The 18,925-nt window shown below is 36.0% G+C and overlaps 1 protein-coding gene across 7 annotated transcripts in view; it reads left to right on the top strand.

Moving 5' to 3' along the window:
- The window catches only part of LYST (lysosomal trafficking regulator), a 165,402-nt gene that overhangs the window by 69,516 nt on the left and 76,961 nt on the right, over positions 1-18,925 (top strand). For 4 of the 7 annotated variants that reach the window (XM_060406738.1, XM_042241066.1, XM_027962326.2 and 1 more), the window contains 9 exons: positions 1,799-1,959; positions 2,778-2,968; positions 5,129-5,374; positions 7,158-7,331; positions 8,250-8,399; positions 11,993-12,130; positions 13,587-13,785; positions 15,998-16,129; positions 18,250-18,877. In XM_060406738.1, coding sequence (XP_060262721.1) covers positions 1,799-1,959; positions 2,778-2,968; positions 5,129-5,374; positions 7,158-7,331; positions 8,250-8,399; positions 11,993-12,130; positions 13,587-13,785; positions 15,998-16,129; positions 18,250-18,877 — 2,019 coding nt within the window. The remainder of the gene's footprint in view (positions 1-1,798; positions 1,960-2,777; positions 2,969-5,128; positions 5,375-7,157; positions 7,332-8,249; positions 8,400-11,992; positions 12,131-13,586; positions 13,786-15,997; positions 16,130-18,249; positions 18,878-18,925) is intronic. The other 3 variants (XM_060406737.1, XM_060406739.1, XM_042241067.1) reach the window with 1 other exon arrangement.

The raw sequence follows: 18,925 nt of genomic DNA, 5'->3' as shown, positions 1-18,925 counted from the left end.
ACCCAAAATGCTGCTTGCAGTGAGGAGGGTGGCTGAAACTCAACCTGGACTCTGAGCCTGGGTAGAGCCCTGCTTTAAAACCCTCTGCTCTCTTTAACGAGCTTCCCAGGTGACTCGGTGGTAAAGAATCTGCCTGCCAATGCAGGGGATGCAGGAGGAAGATCCCCTGGAGGAGGAAATGGCAACCCACTCCAGTATTCTTGCTTGGAGAATCCCATGGACAGAGGAGCCCGGCAGGCTGCAGTCCATGGGTCACAAAAAGTTGGATACAACTGACCATCCACATACATGCTTTACTAACCCTACAGCCTTTTGGTGAATCAGGCAGGCTGACAGATACAGGAATCATAAACTAATCATTGCACATGTTCAGAATGAGAGTCTAGATGTTCTCTGTGGCCAGTTCTAAAGTTACAATCATAGCACTCAATTTTTACTCACCCACTTGTTTGAACATTACTTTGAATTTACCATTTGATATAAGTTAATGATTTTATCTACTAATAGAGCATTGAGCAAGTGACCAAGGAATATAAGAAATATACTATTCCTTTGATTTATATTTGGCACTATATCACTCTTGGAACTAATACAATTATTTCTACAAGTAATACATTTCAAGATGTAACGACACTGAAAAAAATTGTTAATGTTTTCTACTAATCTTTATTTAATGAACAGAACACAAATCTGGTAGGAATATATGGCACATAGTAGATAGTATGAATTATTTTAGTGTCTGTTGAACTCAGCTTGCATTGATTTCACAGGTTTTCTTTACCCTTAAGAACTGAATTAAGTCATAGTGCCACTAGGTGGCAGTACTGTTTCAGTTACAGCCATTTAGTTGGTTCAAGAAAGAGATGCCTGCACAGTAATAGAAGTTATCTCACTATAATGTTGTATGTCAATTGAACTTCAATAAAAAGATTAGCTAATATCTTTCCTTTGTTAATAATATTCCTATTTAAATAGCTAAATAGCTATTAAGTATGTAATAGAAAGCCTTAAGGGAAATTTTTTAAATAAATATACACCAAAATAGAATTTCTGATTATTAGCTTATTCTAAGTGCTTTGTCTTATTCACAAACTTTGTCTTTACAGGCTACCTTCATTATCTTAAGAGAGTTTAAAACAGTCTAGAATGAGGGAAGAGCTCGGCACTCTGCAATTTAAACAAGAAGATGAAGTTCTCCCATCGTGTGTGTCTCTAGGAGAAAGCATTAGTTTACCTTTTCCTACTTTGCCTTTTGTGAGGATTCCTATAACTTTTATCCATGAAGAAAAGCAAGAGATTAATCAAAAGCTCTGCAATATTTAGTGCTGAAAACACAGAAAATGCAAAAAAGATTGGCATTTCAGTGCCTTGTCAGAGCAAAACCTGAAGAAGTGATACTCTTCCTGATTAGTTTTTGAAGAGGGCATGAGGTTTTAGAAATTGTGTACTGAGATGGGAGACTTTCTGGTAAAATCAGGGGGAGGTGGTAGATTTGTATTTTAAACCAGGAAGGTGAATATGCAGAAGTCAAGTGGCAAAGGAAACTTGCCACAAATGTCTGGTCATACTTCGCATGGCCTGGTGTGAATCACCAGGCATCTCTGTCCCTTCCTCTCCTTTGGGGGATTGTGGACCACCAGCACCTTGGACCAAGAGACAAGAGGATCAGTCCTTCTCTCTCGCCCATTACCAATTATCCAATACTGAACCAAAAAACTTGTTCAAGAATTTCACATTATTAAACATTAACACTTTAAAAATCCCTGAAGTAATTGATTTAACTTTGTTTTTAATGTAGGAAGCCTGATGTTAGTTTGGATTTTATGCTTCCAAGAAAAACAAGTTTGTCATCTGACAGCAATAAAACATTTTGCATGATCGGCCATTGTTTATCATCCCAAGAAGAATGTTTGCAGTTGGCTGGAAAATGGGACCTGGGAAATTTACTCCTCTTCAATGGTATATTTTTCCCCTTCAGAGCATTTTCAGATTTTTCCTTCAGTTAACAAGTATTAAACTAAGTTAATTGTCCTGGATAAAGTATTTATCCCTGTTCCTTCACTTGTACTTAATAAGTACTGTATTTCCTAGATTTCAAGATAAGTGGTTCTTACAATTGATACATATATTTAATGCAAAGGCACATATCCTCCCCCACCCGCCTGCCAAAGAGAAGCTTATATTAAATCACTTTATAATCCTGGAAAATGCATTATAGCAGGTGCAGTTAGACTGGCTGTCTCTCTTACTTATAATTTTAGTATATTATAGAAAAATACCAAATTTTAGGTGAAGAAGAAATACATGATTTTTAAAAATGTATTACTCAACCTGGCACATAATAGCATTTAGACAGTGTTTATTGAATAGATAGATGGATGGATGAAGGACTAATGATACCAATCCATATGTTGTTTTTAAAAGGAATTCACTGAGATAAAATTTCCATTTGCAAAAAAAAAAAAAAAACAGGAAAAAAACAAAAAATCCCCTATTTTTAGCTTAAAGAGCAAATATAAATATTATTACTTTATTTTACCAAGAGTTTTACAGATAACATTATATATATACATGTATATGTATATTAATTCATTTTACATCCAGAGTTGCTATAGATTTCTTGCTCATTACACCAATTTGAAAATTGAGGCTTTAATTTTGAAAGATATAGTGAACAACTAAAGAATCTAGCAAAAAAACTCCTCTGATTTCTTGTTTTTATGAAAAATTCTGGAGTATTTTAAATAAGGAACTTTTTTTTTTTTTTTGCTATTCAGGGGCTAAGATTGGCTCACAAGAGGCATTTTATCTATATGCTTGTGGACCCAACTATACGTCCATAATGCCATGTAAATATGGCAAGCCTGTGAATGACTACTCCAAGTACATTAATAAAGAAATTTTGCAATGTGAACAAATCAGAGAACTTTTTATGACCAACAAAGATGTGGACATTGGTCTTTTAATTGTAAGTTTTCATTTTATAGGTTTTAACTTTTTAGTAACTGTTATGTATGTTTATTGAAGGTGAATTAGCTGTGATTTGATTTTTAGAGTTTTTCTTTTCTGTTTCTCAACATTTTCTTTACTTACAAATGTTTTTCTTTTTAATTAAAATACTTTGACTTCCTCAAAATTTGTTTTCAGGTTTCAAATTTTCATCTGCTTTTCCTTGGAACTATATTTCTATACTAAGTATTAGTTTCGGTTATACCTGTTGTTTATCACTCAAGAAAAACTTTTATGATATAATAAAAATATAATACATATTAGCCTTAAAAATTGCTTATTATATTTCCTTTCCATACTTATAAATAAGTGCTAATTTTTATTTTTTAATTATACATATTAAGATTTTAGAATATTCTTTTTTCTTTCTTTTTTTAATGTTTATTTTAATTGGAGGTTATTACTTTATTCTTTAATATCAATAGCAACTAGGAATTTTGCTTTCAAATTATTGCTAATTCTGCTTATATGAGACTCTTGATTGCATTTTATACATTATTCTGATATATTGTTATACTAATACACAGTTTAGGAGCTTGTGATGGATACTTTTCATTATAGCAACTAGGAAATTGATCCTTCATAGTCTAAAACATGTAAGTCTTGAGTGGTATTAAGTATTTGTGGTAAAATAGATATAGAATTTAACTAAAGATCTGGTATTAGACCCACAATCTTTTTCTCCGTAAGGAGTATTCAGAAATGGAGCTTAGGGGCATTTTGGCTGTCCACTGTTATTGAATGGGGGCCAGAGATTGTAAATGTTCTACAGTGCATGGGTAGTATCCAACCAGAATCACCCAGAGGACTTGCCAAAACATAGACTGCTTCAGTAGATCTGAAGTGTGGCCCAAGAATTTGCATTTTTAACAACTTCTGAGGTGATGTTGCTGCTGTTGGTTGGGGCCCACACACTGAGTATCTCTGCTTTAGGAAGACCAAGGAGCTCATCATACAATGGATGTTTGTTCAGATAATTTTAGCTCTCTGGTTTTTGGCTAATCCTTTTTTCACAAAAAAAAAATACGTATTCTTAACCTTTTATTTTGCCTGAAAAAAAATGAGGTTATAATTCAACAGAAATTATCACAAGTAAAAATTATACAGGTTTTATGTGAAAAATCTTTTTTGAAAGCATATTTTTTTGAGCCTGACTTTTTTAGCTTGGTATTTTGGGGTTATGAGTAAGAGGTCAGACAGACATGGTGCCCTCCTAGCAAGGTGTTGGTATCAGATGGGACTTGTTTCAGATAATCAGGCATTTTATCAGGTTTTTAATGAAAACTACTGTAGATTTATGATTTTGTTTTACCCAGCATAATCGTAGACAATAGACTGCATCATCAGTTTGGTTGGTATGCAGATGTGCTAGATGATGTCTAATGAAACTATGCTTGAATCACAGTGGGTTGAACATGATCGAAGCCCAAAGCCTCCGGCTGCTACATGATTTTCCATAAGCGTGATCCTGTAGCAGCCTTCATTGAGAGCATCTCAGAGTACATTTTGTTTTTAAAGTTTACCATAATTTTTAAAGTAATTGATAGAATATTTGACAGAGAGCTAGAACCTAATCAAAACTACCCTTTGCTTGGGAGAAATACTCAGTTTGTTAGGTATGCTGATAGTTTGGGGTTTTATTCTAGTGGAAAGAATGCTCTAGTTTATAGAGTCATATTTAAATGAGTAGGCAGCCCATGAGCAAATTCAATACCAAAATACATTTGAATACATTGACCCAGAGTCCCATCTCATAGGGTTGTAAGGATTGGTTACTATTTATAAATGCATAGAACAGTTCATAGAACATGAGTATGGTAGGGATTTGTTATAGTGATAGGTATAATTTCATGTTTATTCTCAAAAGATCAAAGCTGGAATTTTTCTAAGCCTTCATATGGTTTACATGTATTGACCACTCCTAAATGAAATGGATCTTTTTCTTTGTGGAGAGCTGTCTTGCTTTTCATGTCCATCTTTGTTTTGTGCAGTGACTGTCTTTTTTAAAACAAAGGAAAAGATTTTTTGCTTGTCTTTTCACTTTGAAATAATCCATTTGCTAGTTGATAATGTACTTTTTAAACTGTCTAGTTATTGAAGGAAATTATTTGTGTTTCAGGAAAGTCTTTCAGTTGTATATACAACTTACTGTCCTGCTCAGTACACCATCTATGAGCCAGTTATTAGACTTAAAGGTCAAATGAAAACCCAACTCTCTCAAAGACCCTTCAGCTCAAAAGAAGTTCACAATATCTTATTAGAACCTCATCATCTAAAGAATCTCCAGCCCAGTGAATGTAAAACCCTTCAAGGCATTCTGCATGAGATTGGTGGAACTGGTATATTTGTCTTTCTCTTTGCTAGGGTAAGAATCACTGATTGTAATTTTATTTAAAGATAAACTACTTCTTTATTATTGATAATTTTTAGGATTCCCTTTTGATTAACAGTAAAGCTATGTATCAACTATATTAAACTTCCAAGATTAGAAAAGCACACATTGTTTAGAATGTCATCAAAGTTTCTGCCACAATAATTTTTTTGTTAAAATTTCTTTTTAATTTATGAAGATTTGGGACTTCCTTGGTCTTCTTGTGGTTGAGACTCCACTCCCAATGCCCGAAGGGCATGGGTTCGGTCCCTGGTCAGGGAACTAAGAATCCTGCATGCCATGTGGTGCAGTCAAGTAAATAAGTAAATAATTTATGAAGATGTCAGAGTTTTCTGTTATCCAGAAATGTAACTAGAACCATTAAGTATTAAGTGTATAAGATTTAATATTGCCAATGAGAAAAAAAATGCTATAGTAAAAGTAGAGACGAAATGTGAAGATTTGTGAAATTTGTTTTCCCTTGAAACTTCCAGATGCTTGGGGAAAAATAAAGGTCAACAAGTAAGTACAAAAATAACTTATTTGGAATTGAAATTTTTTGAAAGAGAAGGAGAAAGTCAAAAAGTTTGACTCACGCCGTGGATACTGTTTTAGAGAATTACGTTTATTTATCTGTTGTGTTTAGCCATCTATGGGCTGGAACAATCTTTTTCCTGAGGTGGAGTAGACAGTGGTGTACCTGACTGTTTCAAGGACTGCTAAAATCCAAATAGAGGGTACAAATGGTCTCGCTTCAGTACGAATCATTTCTACTTCCTTGTGGTCCAAATCCTTGTTTAATTAAAGCAACCCTGATCTTTTTCACTTCCAAATTTTATGCTTAAGTGTAACTTCTGCATCACTGTCATATGTCTCCCTTTTTTTTTTTCTTTAGTGGGGGCACCTTTGATTACTTTTGTAATAAGAGACATATCAATGTTAGTTGTTATTGTATCCTTCCTCCCCTACAAAAGTAAAATTCAGTTTCCTTAAAACCCTTACAGGTATAGCCTACCTTTTGAGCTTAATCTGCTCCATCTAGCCAGATAGGCAACCTGCAGCCTCCTAAATGTACTGTGAATCCAGTCTTCATCTCTCTTCTGACTGTGTCCCACCCTTGGACACCTGTTTAGCCCTGCTTCCTGTGGTTTTGCTCTCTCTCCCAGTGATCTTCACATAGGCTTCCTGTCCTGAGCAGGATGGACTCAGAAGTAGTTTTTATGCTCTCATGCATTCATATTGTCTCACTGTTCTTTGGCTTTTCAGATCATAATAGGATGTTTGTTTCTTACATATAGTAGTTGTCAGAAAGCATTGGGGGAATTGAAGTACAAGTCACAATCGTTAGTTTTTATTCTGTCTTATGTTTTGACCTATCAGCAGGCCCCACAGGAGGTAGGTAGTTTGCCTGTTTACAGTCTAAGCAGTCTGTCTATCATTTTATCTTCCACAGCATAGAACATAGAGCCTGTTTGTTGGCTAAGCATCAAAAATATGAAGCATTTTGCTGACACTTCAGATCACCAATAAAATGCTACTGACTTCTAAGGTTATCAATGTTATTTTAGTTAATTTATAGCATATTTGAGACATAAGAGCATGGAACTTATCAGTTTTATTTGTTTAAAATTCTTAAGTAATTATAAACAGTGTCAGCAATAAAAAATAAACTTTCAAATGAGACTGATTAGATTGGTATTACATAATGGAAGATAACCCCACATGTTAAGTTTTTAATCTCGACAAATTAGAAAAAATTTATCTACTTTGTTTTTAGGTTGTGGAACTCAGTAGCTGTGAAGAAACTCAAGCGTTAGCATTGAGAGTTATACTCTCATTAATTAAATACAACCAACAGAGAATACATGAGTTAGAAAACTGTAATGGACTTTCCATGATTCATCAGGTGTTGATCAAACAAAAATGCATTGTTGGCTTTCACATTTTGAAGGTACGTTCTCATAAAACTTATTCTCAGGGTTTCGTATACAGTGATACTTACCTCTTCATTAAGTCTCTTAGTAATAGAGTTTCGGGTTTCAGTTATTCCTGAAGAAAATTAAGGAAACTTGATAGTATGTATTTAATCAAATGAAGCCTCTTCTGGGTTTTTTGTCATTTAAATAATTACATTTTCATTTCCTCTAAAACATTTTAGAAGAATATATAAAAAACAATTAAGGTTTTTAGATCTTGATAAGCCAGTGATACCTCCTGGGCTGGCCCCTCATTCTGTACACTGGTGATAGTGACTCATACACAGACTGCTGCTTGCTTCAGCACCCACAGGTGTGGGGGCGAACCCAGTTCTCCAGACACCTAGTGCTGTGCAGTTCTCCGGAGGCAATGCTGCTATAGAGTTAGTGTCTTAAAGCCGTATTAGCTTTTTATTTTGATCCAACTGTAATCACATATTTAAGTATCTTTCTAATTAAAGGCACTTGGTAATGTTGTGAAAGTATTTCTTTCCGAGGGTTCTAGTATTAAGGCAAAAGACCAATGCCTGTTCCCATGCCCCCAGACTCCAGCTCTTAAAATGAGCAAGGTCCATACACTTGTGGCATGAATACTTCTTAGAAAAAGTTTAAAACTCAACAGATTCATTGAATTTTAAAAATAGGATGTAGTTTATTTTACTCCATATTTGAAACTAAATAGTCATTTATAAATATTTGAAATTTGGGGGTTTTCTTATCACTTGTATTGTTTTACAAAACAAGGTAAAGATACCTTGTGAAATGCTGAGTTATTCAGTAGTTTTCTTTTGAATTTAATGTTATGAGTGCTAAGTGCTAAGAAAGCTTAGTATTTCTGTTGAATTTTTGGATTGATTATTGATGCATCTTATATTAATGCTGTTTTTCCATAGACCCTTCTTGAAGGTTGCTGTGGTGAAGATATTATTCATATCAATGAGAATGGAGAATTTAAGTTGGATGTAGAGTCTAATGCTATAATCCAGGATGTTAAACTGTTAGAGGAACTATTGCTAGACTGGAAGATATGGAATAAAGCAGAGGCATGTACTTTATGTGGTTAAAAAGCATTTGTTATGAATTTACCCTCTTAGCAATTTTTACATGTACAGTACCAACCATATACACTTTTTCATATGGCAGATCTCTAGAACTTTTTCATTTGGTTTGACTACTCTACTCAGTAGACAGCAGCTCCCCATTTCCCTTCCCCCAAGTCCCTGGCAGCCACCATTCTACATTCTGTTTCTTTGGTTTGATTGTATTAGATATTTAATCCAAGTGGAATCATTCAGTGTTTGCCTTTTTATGATTGGCTTATTTGACTTAGCATTATGTCCTCAAGGGTTATCTGTGTTATAACATATGACAAGACTGTTTTCTTTCTTACACTATTCCATTGGATGTGTTTTCCACATTTCCTTTATTTGTTCATCTGTCATGGACACTTAGGTTGCTTCCACATTTTGGCTATTGTGAATTATGCTGCCGTGAACGTGAACGTGCAGAGATCTCTCTGAGATCCTGTTTTCAGTTATTTTAGATACAGATGCAAAAGTAGGATTGCTGAGTCATATAGTAATTCTAATTTTTTAAAAATAGAATTTCTGTACCATACTGAGAGGCACCATTTTACAGTCCTACCAGCAATGTGCAAAGGATCCAAGTTCTTTACCTGCTTACCAACAATTGTTATTTTTTGATAGTGTCTATTCTGTAGGATATGAGGTAATAATAATAACCTGTAGTTTTGATTTGCATTTCCCTGATGATTGGTTGATGAAGAGCATCTTTTCATATACTTATTGACCCTTTGTATATGTTCTTTGGAGAGATGTCCATTCAGGTCATTTGACTATTTTTTAATTGAGTTATTTGATTTTCTGTTAATGAGTTGTAAGAGTCATTTATATATTTTACATACTAATCCCTTATCTCATATATGGTTTGTAAGTGTTTTCTCCCATTTTGTATATTGCCTTTTCACTTTGTTGACTGTTTTCTTCGCTGCACAGAGAAACATGTACTTTTAAATATTCATCTAATCAGTCTTCTCAAAAACAAAACAAACTTACTGCTTCAGTGTAGTATTAATTATCAGTGGAAATCTAGAGATTAATTTCTGTGCAAGGTTTTAGACGGCCATAGATACTGCTGACCTAGAGAATCAGGATCAAAACTTTGGCTACAGGTAGTAGTTAGGGCAGTATTCAGGCTGGAAAACACCTGAATCAATCGGAGACTTGCATTTACCATAAACTCTGAAAGGGAATCCTACTAAGAGTGTGTGGAGTTGAGTCAAGGAGAGGGAAACGGACACACTTCTGAGTAGGGGAGCCATGTTGTCCAGAAGTCAGAGCTGTATCCGTTTGCAGAGCAAGGCTATGAAGTCTTGGCTTCATGGTAGGCACAAGCTAAGGAGCATGCTTTGATCTTAGATCTAGGAAGTCTTAATAACTGGATGATGAATTGTGTGGTCTTCACAAGGACCCAGCAAGGAAAGCGAATGTGGGGCTTTTTCCTTCTGCCCTAGCTAAAGTATAGTCTTCATGGTTTGGTTCGTAGAGCCTCCTCAGTTCTAGTGTAGACTGTAGATTGTCTAGAGTTATTTAGAGTGTAACACCATTATCATCAAATGTAACTGAAGACCAATTCAATGTGTATACCTTTACAATTTTAAAATATTTGGTTACTTCCAAATTTGGCAACAGTCACCCCAGACTTACTATCAATAATGAGTTATGAAGCTAAAGAAAGCTCTTCTAATCTATCGTTAACAAAAATAAATTTTGACCAAACATGCTAGAGGAGAGAGAGATTATTCTGTTCTCCCTGTATAAAATTATATTACCAAATTATTGTTATATGAAGAAGCAGTCCAAGAATATGCTCCTACAAAACACAGGGGAAAGTATTATGGAGCTGTGTCAAGCAGCTAGCTTTTTCTAGATTTTATGGTATTTGTCAGTTTTTAAAACTTTCTATTTCATTGTGACTTCTCATTCTGAATAAATTCTCTTTGGGAATTTCAGAATGCACATCTCCATGTACATTCACGTATAATATATATGCATTTGTGAACTTCTTTGTTGGCTCAGCAGTAAAAAATCTGCCTGCCAGTGTAGGAGACACAGGTCCAACCCCTGCATCAGCAAGATCCCCTGGAGAAGGAAATGACAACCCACTCCAGTATTCTTGCCTGTGAAATCCTCTGGACAGAGGGGCCTGATGGGCTACAGTCCACGGGGTCACAAAGAGTTGGACACCACTTAGCAACTAAACAATAACAACAAATTTACATATGTATAAAAATACACATGATGTTTCAAGGAGAGAAAGCTAATGCACATAGTGATAGTAAATGCAAACAAATTGGATCAAACACGGTATGAATATAAATATGTAATAAAGAAATAGCTCAATTGTAGATTATAAGATTGAATCTTAACTAAAAATTGACAGCTATTTTAGTATTTCAAAAGAGGATGCTAATTTGAGCATTAAAAAAGTTTGACTAATAAGCAAAGCATTTTTTGGTCAAATTCAAAACTGATATGCATGGATACTTCTATGGATTTGAGATAAATTTTTCTTTCTTTTTTTTTAAAATTTTCTTTTCTAATTGCTTTTTTAGCTGAGTTGTTCTGGTTTCTGTTTGTTGGTTGTCTAGTTATTGGTTTGTTAGGCACTGTTCTATTTTAGTATTATTTTTCAGGCCTGAATCAGGTTTTCATATTTGAGCTGCTTTGTCTTCAAATTTTCACATGCCTTTATCTTTCAGGGCATCTTGATCCTGTCCTATTAAGAGAGAGGCCTTGGTTAGAATAGTATGATTAAGTCTATCAATTCCTTGGCCTTTTCATTATTCATTTCCATCATGTAATGGCAGGAAAAACAGCAAACCTACAACCCAAACCCGTTAATTTTGCTTTTTGTTGATAGCTTTATTGAAAGATTATTTGAAGTAATAAAATGAGGTGAAGATTATTTTTCAGTAGTGGTTATCTATGTAAGATTTCTTTTTCACTATTATTGTGAATACTATGGGAGAAGCATTTTAAAGTACCTTAAGAGGATGCTAATTATTGTTTTAAACTGCATGATTAGTAATTGTGTGGAGGATTCTATAATTTGGACTTAAAAGTAAATTAATCCAAAATTCAGAATTTCTGCACTGTCAGTAAATATTTTCAGTTTAGTACATTTTTTTCTAAAAGTATTTGATTAAATGCTGAGTACACAAATTAGCATTGAAGTCTATATGTTTTTAATAATGCTCTTTGAAAATTATTTGCAAACAATTTATATGGATAATGTGTTTCTCTGTAGTAAATAGTAAATAAGTTCCCCAAGATAATTCATCTTTTGAAAATACTGTGCATCATTTAATGCCACAGAAAGGTTAGTGTCCTAAAGCCCCTAATGCAGCATTGCATTGAACATAAATTTTTAGAAATGACCTATTGTCAAAAAGAATAATAATCTGGGAATAAATTATTAGATTTGCTTTTTCAGGCAGATTTAATCTTTGACAAATTATGAGTGTTTACACAATGTTAAACTGATGTATTGCATGTCTTCTAAGAAGCACGAGCCATGTTTTCCAATAACCCTGTGCATATGTTTGTTTTCTCAGCACGGTGTTTGGGAAGCTCTGCTGGCAGCCCTAGAAGTCCTCATCAGAGCAGACCACCAGCAGCAGATGTTTAACATTAAGCAGTTATTGAAAGCTCAAGTGGTTCATCACTTTCTACTGACCTGCCAGGTTTTGCAGGTACTCCTTATGTAACTTTACTTCTGGAGGTATTTTCTGCAGTGATTTTTGTTTAATAACTCAATACCATGGACTGAAATTCTGTGGAACTTCCAATGAGATTTTTTCTGTGAAAGAGGTAAAGAAAATGGGCAGAGAGAGGAGAACCTGCCCAGACAGGGGTGGTCTCTAGAGCCAAATAAGGTAGAAAGTTCCCAGAAAATGTGGACAGAGAGAATGCCGTCAGCTTGGAAATTCTTAATAGCTTACAATATTTCATCAGAGTGAAGAAGGCAAGACCCAGATTTCTGGGAACTTTAAGCATGTGTGGTGGATCATTGGAGGTAGTGAGGATACATGATTATTAGGAAGTCCAACAGCAAAAGGAAAGAGAAACAGACTGTTAACAAAAGCTTCACAATAGGTCAATTTAAGGGTTTTTTGTTTCTTTTTTTAATGAGGTAGGATACCAGTGACTATTTGTAAGGAGTCAGTGGAGAGGGCAAAGTTGAAGAAGCTTAGACTGGGCTGAACTCAAGAATGAGTAATTGAAGTGGTAACCAGGAGCCCTGGGAAGTCACAGGGGTACGATTTAGGAAGAAAAAAAAAAAGATGGTTGTGGCAGAAATAACACTGAATTGCAAGTTCGGAGATCTGTGTTCTTGTCTTGACTTGGCCATTGTGAGATCTTGACTGACTTTTGTAGACTCCTGTTCTCTCCGTATATCTGAGGTAGTCAAACTAACCTATGTTAAAGTTAATATCTAGATTTTAAGTTTTCTGATTCAGCAATTCAAAAGGATATATGAAGAAGAGTGGATGTAGAGATACACTGTGTATTTGGACAGAGAGGAAAAATCTAGCCTTGATCTAGAAGCCAGCTGCTATGCACTGGGGAGGTATAGTTGGAATATATAAGTAATTTATTTATATCTATCTTTATTTTTGGTAATTATGTAGCATTCTGCCAGGTCTGATTATTCCAGGCAGTAGATGGTGTAGTAGAAGGAGATCAAAGGTCTGAGTTTGAGTTATGCTGCACTACTGAGATGTTTTCTATGTGGTTTAAGTTAGTCATACAATCACTTCAGGCCTTCATATTGTAGAAATGAAGGATAAACCCTCTCTGAGCTGCTGCGAGTAATAACTTTGTAGACTGGAACACACTCTATTCATGTAACCAGTTTTGTCTATCAGAAATTTTCTCTTTTGAATCAAATTAGTAGTAGCAGAAGCAGTAGTGATAATAGTGCTAGTAGTAACTAACATTTACATGGGGCCATTGGTTTTAATAAATTTTAATAGCAAGATTGCTTGAATAGAGAAATAGCAACTCAGTTTTATGGTAAATATCTAGTCTAGAGCAGGAAACCAACCCAGTTCTATCTTAAACAAAATTATCTTGCTTAAATGAGAAATATTAGTTCAGTTGATAGTTCTTTTTAAATTAAGGAGAGGTTTTGTTGTTTTTTTTCAGGAACACAAAGAGGGGCAGCTTATATCCATGCCCCGAGAGGTTTGTAAATCATTTGTGAAAATTACAGCAGAAGTCCTTGGATCTCCTCCAGATTTGGAATTATTGACGATTATCTTCAATTTCCTTTTAGCAGTTCATCCTCCTACTAATACTTATGTTTGTCACAACCCCACAAACTTCTATTTTTCTTTGCACATAGGTAGGTATAATCGTTTTTTTAGATCTTGGCTATTTCCACTTTTGTTTTTTTCTTCCCATTTGATCATGTTTGCTTCATATTCATTGAATGAACTCTGTGCTAGAAACTGCTCAGTTACACACTGGAATTGGGACAGGACAGAGGGCCATACAGTGAACCAGACATAGTCTCTGCCTTCAGAGAACTTAAAAACCAAGAGGTGAGGGTAAATGTATGTGCTGAAATAATTATAATAAATAATATCTGGTAAGTACCTAATAGATACAAAAGAAGAATTGATTTGATTTCAGGAGAGTTAGGGTTTCATCTTCAGATGTGGAGAGAGATTTAATAGATTAATAATCTGCCATGGGCATTGAAGAATTTTGATAGGTATTAATAGATTAGAGAATTACTATCAGGTGAAGAGAGTGGCTTAAAGCAGGGAAAAATAGAGAAAATAAAGAATAGTGAATTTTACCTAACATAGGAGATTTGTAAAGTAGTAGAGAAATAATATTATAAATGTAGTTGGGGATCATCATTTATTCAACCACACACAAAATCATATTAAATGAGTCCTTGAATATAAGATCAGAGAACTTGAACCTGTGTTCTTCTCAGGAGTAATTGAAGGATTTTGTTTTGTTGTGTTTGTTTTGAGCCAACCAGTATGATATAAGTTATTACAATAAAATTCAGCGTAGAGGAACAGTGTGCACAGAAGCTCAGGGAACAGATGAGACCACTGAAGAACAGTGTTGGGAGGAAGAAGGAAAAAGGAAGCTAAGGATAGAATTATTGGTAATACTATTTAAAGGATGGAACAAGAAAGAGTAATCTCAGTATTTTTTTTAAAAATGGAATCAGATTTTTTTAAAGAACTCGGAAAATGTGGTAAGAAAGCAAGCCAGAGTATACATGTGAGAAAGCTAAATAGTAAATTTAGAGAGGGAAACTGATTGTAAACAGCCATTTTAAGCCATGTAATAGTGAATAAAATGATACAGCTGCAGTAAAAAGCAGAATGAAATTATACAGCATGACTTTGTCTTAGGTTCAGCAAACATCTAGTGAATAAAGTAATGTCAAGATTCTGGTAGCACAGGGTAGTTGCAAAGATGAGTTAAATGTGTGTGGTCTTACAGTCTAGTAAAGGGAAGAGAGGCATAAACGGGTAAGTAGAACATGTGCAAAGCATAGCAATGCATTGCAAGGGGCTGTTTCCTGAGGGAGGAGATACTGCTCTGAGTTGAGTTAACTAGGAGTTGAAGGGAAGGGCCTTCCAGGCAAAGCAAATGGCTTGGTGTTGCTGACATTAATGTAAGGAAGAAAGCTGGTAGAGGGGCATGGAGACAGCTCATGGAGATTGCTCTAGATGAGAAACTTGGACTTTATCTAGAGTGGTAAGGAGGCAACAGAGAGCCCCTGGAAGGTTTTAAGCAGAGCTTACCATTTAATGGAGAGAATGCTGGTAGCTATGAGGATTTGAGTTTGGCCAGATGTCCATCCCAGATATCATCTAGAAGTCTGTGATGATAATCCAGGTGAGGGATGATAAAAACCTGCATTATAGCACTGTGCTAGGGATGAGAAGAGTTCAAGAAACAAAGTCAGTGGAACCTGGAGACTGACTTGACATGGGTAAAGGAAAGGTCGTGGTCAAGGGTGGCTCCCAGGCCCTGCATGGGAAACGGGTGCTTCTACCATGGGAACCAGAGAACAACGCAGGAGTGAATTTGGGGCAGAAGGATGACTCACAAATCCAAATGTGAGTGCATTTGTGTTGCATTTAAGAAATCAAGCAGTTGAGTTTAGAAGTATGAAGCTCAGAAAGGAAGATTAAGCTGGATGTATTAATTTTTGGAGTCATACTGGGGCTGTGTAAAAACAGAAGACATAGACCTTCCCTCAAGTAATGAAGAGATGAACGTGATCCTTGGAAAGATCATGTTAGCATATAAAAAGTGAACAGTTAGCTGTTAAACTATAGAAATAAGTACAGTTGGAATTCAAAGAAAATAGAAGTTAATGTAGCTAATGTTAGTTAACAAAAGAATCTAAAGAAATTGTAGAGTATCCTCACATATCAAAATGTGTGTTAGTATAAAGTACACCATTTTTTTAACTTTGAATATTTTTTGTAGATGTTTGTATTTAATGACTTGCTTTTAACATTGTATTTTTGTTTTATCCGTTTTGAAAATTTTCTCAAAATTTATTTTGATTCTAGATGGCAAGATCTTTCAGGAAAAAGTGCAGTCAATCATGTACTTGAGGCATTCTAGCAGTGGAGGAAAGTCTGTTACTAGCCCTGGGTTTATGATAATAAGCCCATCAGATTTTACTGCTTCGCCACCTGAAGGTAAACAAACAAACAAAAGTGATACTGAAAGTGTAGCCCTTTCCTCTTTAGTTCTGAATATAGATGCATGTTTGTACAACCTGATAAACCAAATAAATGGAAAGCTAAACTTGACAGAATATATTTAAGGATTCCATTTACTACTTTCTAATACTAGTAACTCAGTCAGTATAGCAGGTAATTCTCGGGAGAGCTTAGGAGATAGACGAGGCTCATGCTATTTTATTCTGGAATTCTTTGTTCCCCTTTATCAGTGTTTCATTAAGCTTCTGACTTATTTTCTAATTTTCTTCAAAAACTTTGTTTGGCTTACTGTCTCCTTTCTGTCTGAACTCATTCTGGACAATTTCACTGACCATGTGAGTGGCCATCCGTACCGCAGCCTCACTGAGACCCTTGACCCTGGGGACCTTCCCTCTACTTTACCTTCCAGTCTGCTTGTGTCCATCTTGAACATCATCAAAGAACACGTCCCACCTCTGAAATTCCAGTCTCCCACTCTCTATGACAACTTCCTATCTTTCTGGTTTCTTTTTCATCATCCCCAAGTTTTCTCTGCCTGTTTTCCTCTTTCAGCATAGATTTCATTAGCCAATGAAAGACTAGGTCCCACCTCCAGCTCTGATACAAATTATTAAATACGCCAGTAAGATAGAGACATGGATAGTAGGTGAAGGTATCTGTATATTAAGCTCCAATTTTCTTTCTCTCCCAAAGAGTTTCGGTTATTCCCTAGCACATATTATGGCCTTGTATTATAATATTTTAAGGCTGTGTTTTAATTAGTTTTATTTGGAATTTTACAGGATGTGTCATTTTTAAAATCGTTGAGCATCATTCTGAAACTTTTTCTAGTACAATCATGCCCCCATTTTTTCCAGGTCATTTGAACAGACCCTTTTGGCAGCCTTATTCCTCCAGCCAAAATCCAGAAATAACTAGGAAGAACTTCTGAACTGTGGAGCTATTCTATTGCCACAGAGCCTGAGCTCTAAGCAGTTCATTCAGTCCTTATTTACTGTATATCAGCACTTTTCAAGTTTTAGATGCTGAAAAAATCACCTGGAAAGCTTGTTAAAACACAGGTCCCTGGCCCCTGCCTTCTACATTCTGACTCAGTGGGTCTGGGGTGGAGCGTGAGAATGTACATTTCCAGCAGTCACACAGCGGTGCTGATACCCGTGCTCCTGGCCCACAGACCACACCTTCAGGAGCATTCATTTATATCCCATACACTAAGGATGAGAGTAGCTTTTCTCATCTCCTTCTGTGTAGAATATGAGGAGCAGAAAAATGGAGAGCTGTGGCAAGAAGAGAAATAATATTATTTCTTAATAATAGCAGCAAAAAGTGACTGCAGAAATGAGGAGTGAGAGAACAGTCTAGGGACATTTAGCCTGGTAATAACACCACCAAGTACGGCTATCACTGCTATTTATTCAGCACATATTTATTATGTGCTAATTTTACCTTTGAAGAAATGAACACTCATATAATTAAATTGTTTACCTAGGGCCACCTAACTAACGGAACTGTCTCATCAAAAAACCAACATTCTTTCCACTGTGTTAAACTGCATCCTCAGGACTTCCCTGGGGACTTCACCTTTCAATGCAGGGGATGCAAGTTCAATCCCTGGTCAAGGAGCTAAGATCGTGCATGCTTTGTGGCCAACAAAAGAGAAAAACATAAGACAGAAACATTTTGTAATCAAATTCAAAAAAGATTTTTTAAGAAAGGTCCACATCAAAAAAGAAAATCTAAAACAAACTGCATCCTAGTGACTGTTAGCCTGAGGTAAATGGATTTTCACTTAATTCACTTAATTTCACTTCATTAGGACCATTCACCCCAATAACTTTGAATCACTCAGTCAATATTGTATTTTATTAAGGAAACAAGAGATAGGTATTTGGGGAAATTTTTAATTAAAATTAGTTGAAACAAAAATAGTTTTAACACAAATTTTAAGCATTAGTCACTGCAGTCATTATCCTGTATGTGTTCACTAACATCACTGGATAAATGGGTTATTACTGTGGGTGAGACTGACGGCACAGAAGAGAAGTGATCCCACTGAGCTGACTTTTCAGTGCTGTTTCCCTGTCTACTCTTACCAGGAAACAGTTCGTCCAGTGCTGTTCCAAAGCAGGTAACTGCCAGTATGCTGCGTTCTAGAAGCCTCCCAGCATTTCCTACTTTTTCACCTCACATAAAGCCACGGAAACTGACTGGAAGTTTGGGTTGTAGTATTGACAAGTTACAGAGTTTTGTAGATGATGGCGTTGCTTCCCAGCCAGAGAAATGGAGCCCTCTGAGGAGTTCCGAGACACTGGAGAAAACCAAACAAGATGCCTTCATCAGCAGCTGTGAGTCTGCAAAAACGGTCTGTGAAACAGAAGCTGCCCTTTCGGCCCAAGCCTCTGTCAGTGATGCCCCAAAAGGAGCCTTGGAACTTCCGGCGGTCAACATAGATCAGAAAGACTTCGGAGCAGAGCCCAGGTCAGACGACGACAGTCCTGGGGACGAGTCCTGCCCACGCCGACCTCTTTACCTAAAGGGATTGGCCTCGTTCCAGCGCAGCCACAGCACCATTGCCAGCCTGGGGCTAGCTTTCCCCTCTCAGAACGGCTCTGCGGCTGTCGGCCGGTGGCCAAGTCTTGTTGACAGGAACACCGACGACTGGGAAAACTTCGCTCTTTCTCTCGGTTATGAGCCACACCACAGCCGAACTACAGGTGCTCACAGGTACATGTGTTTTTGTATGACAACCACTTCCTCCCTTTTTTTAAACTG

This window comes from Ovis aries, chromosome 25, assembly GCF_016772045.2.
Source record: "Ovis aries strain OAR_USU_Benz2616 breed Rambouillet chromosome 25, ARS-UI_Ramb_v3.0, whole genome shotgun sequence".
Taxonomy (NCBI): domain Eukaryota; kingdom Metazoa; phylum Chordata; class Mammalia; order Artiodactyla; family Bovidae; genus Ovis; species Ovis aries.
Note: the sequence above shows the minus strand (reverse complement) of the source record. Positions and strands in the feature narration are given on the sequence as shown.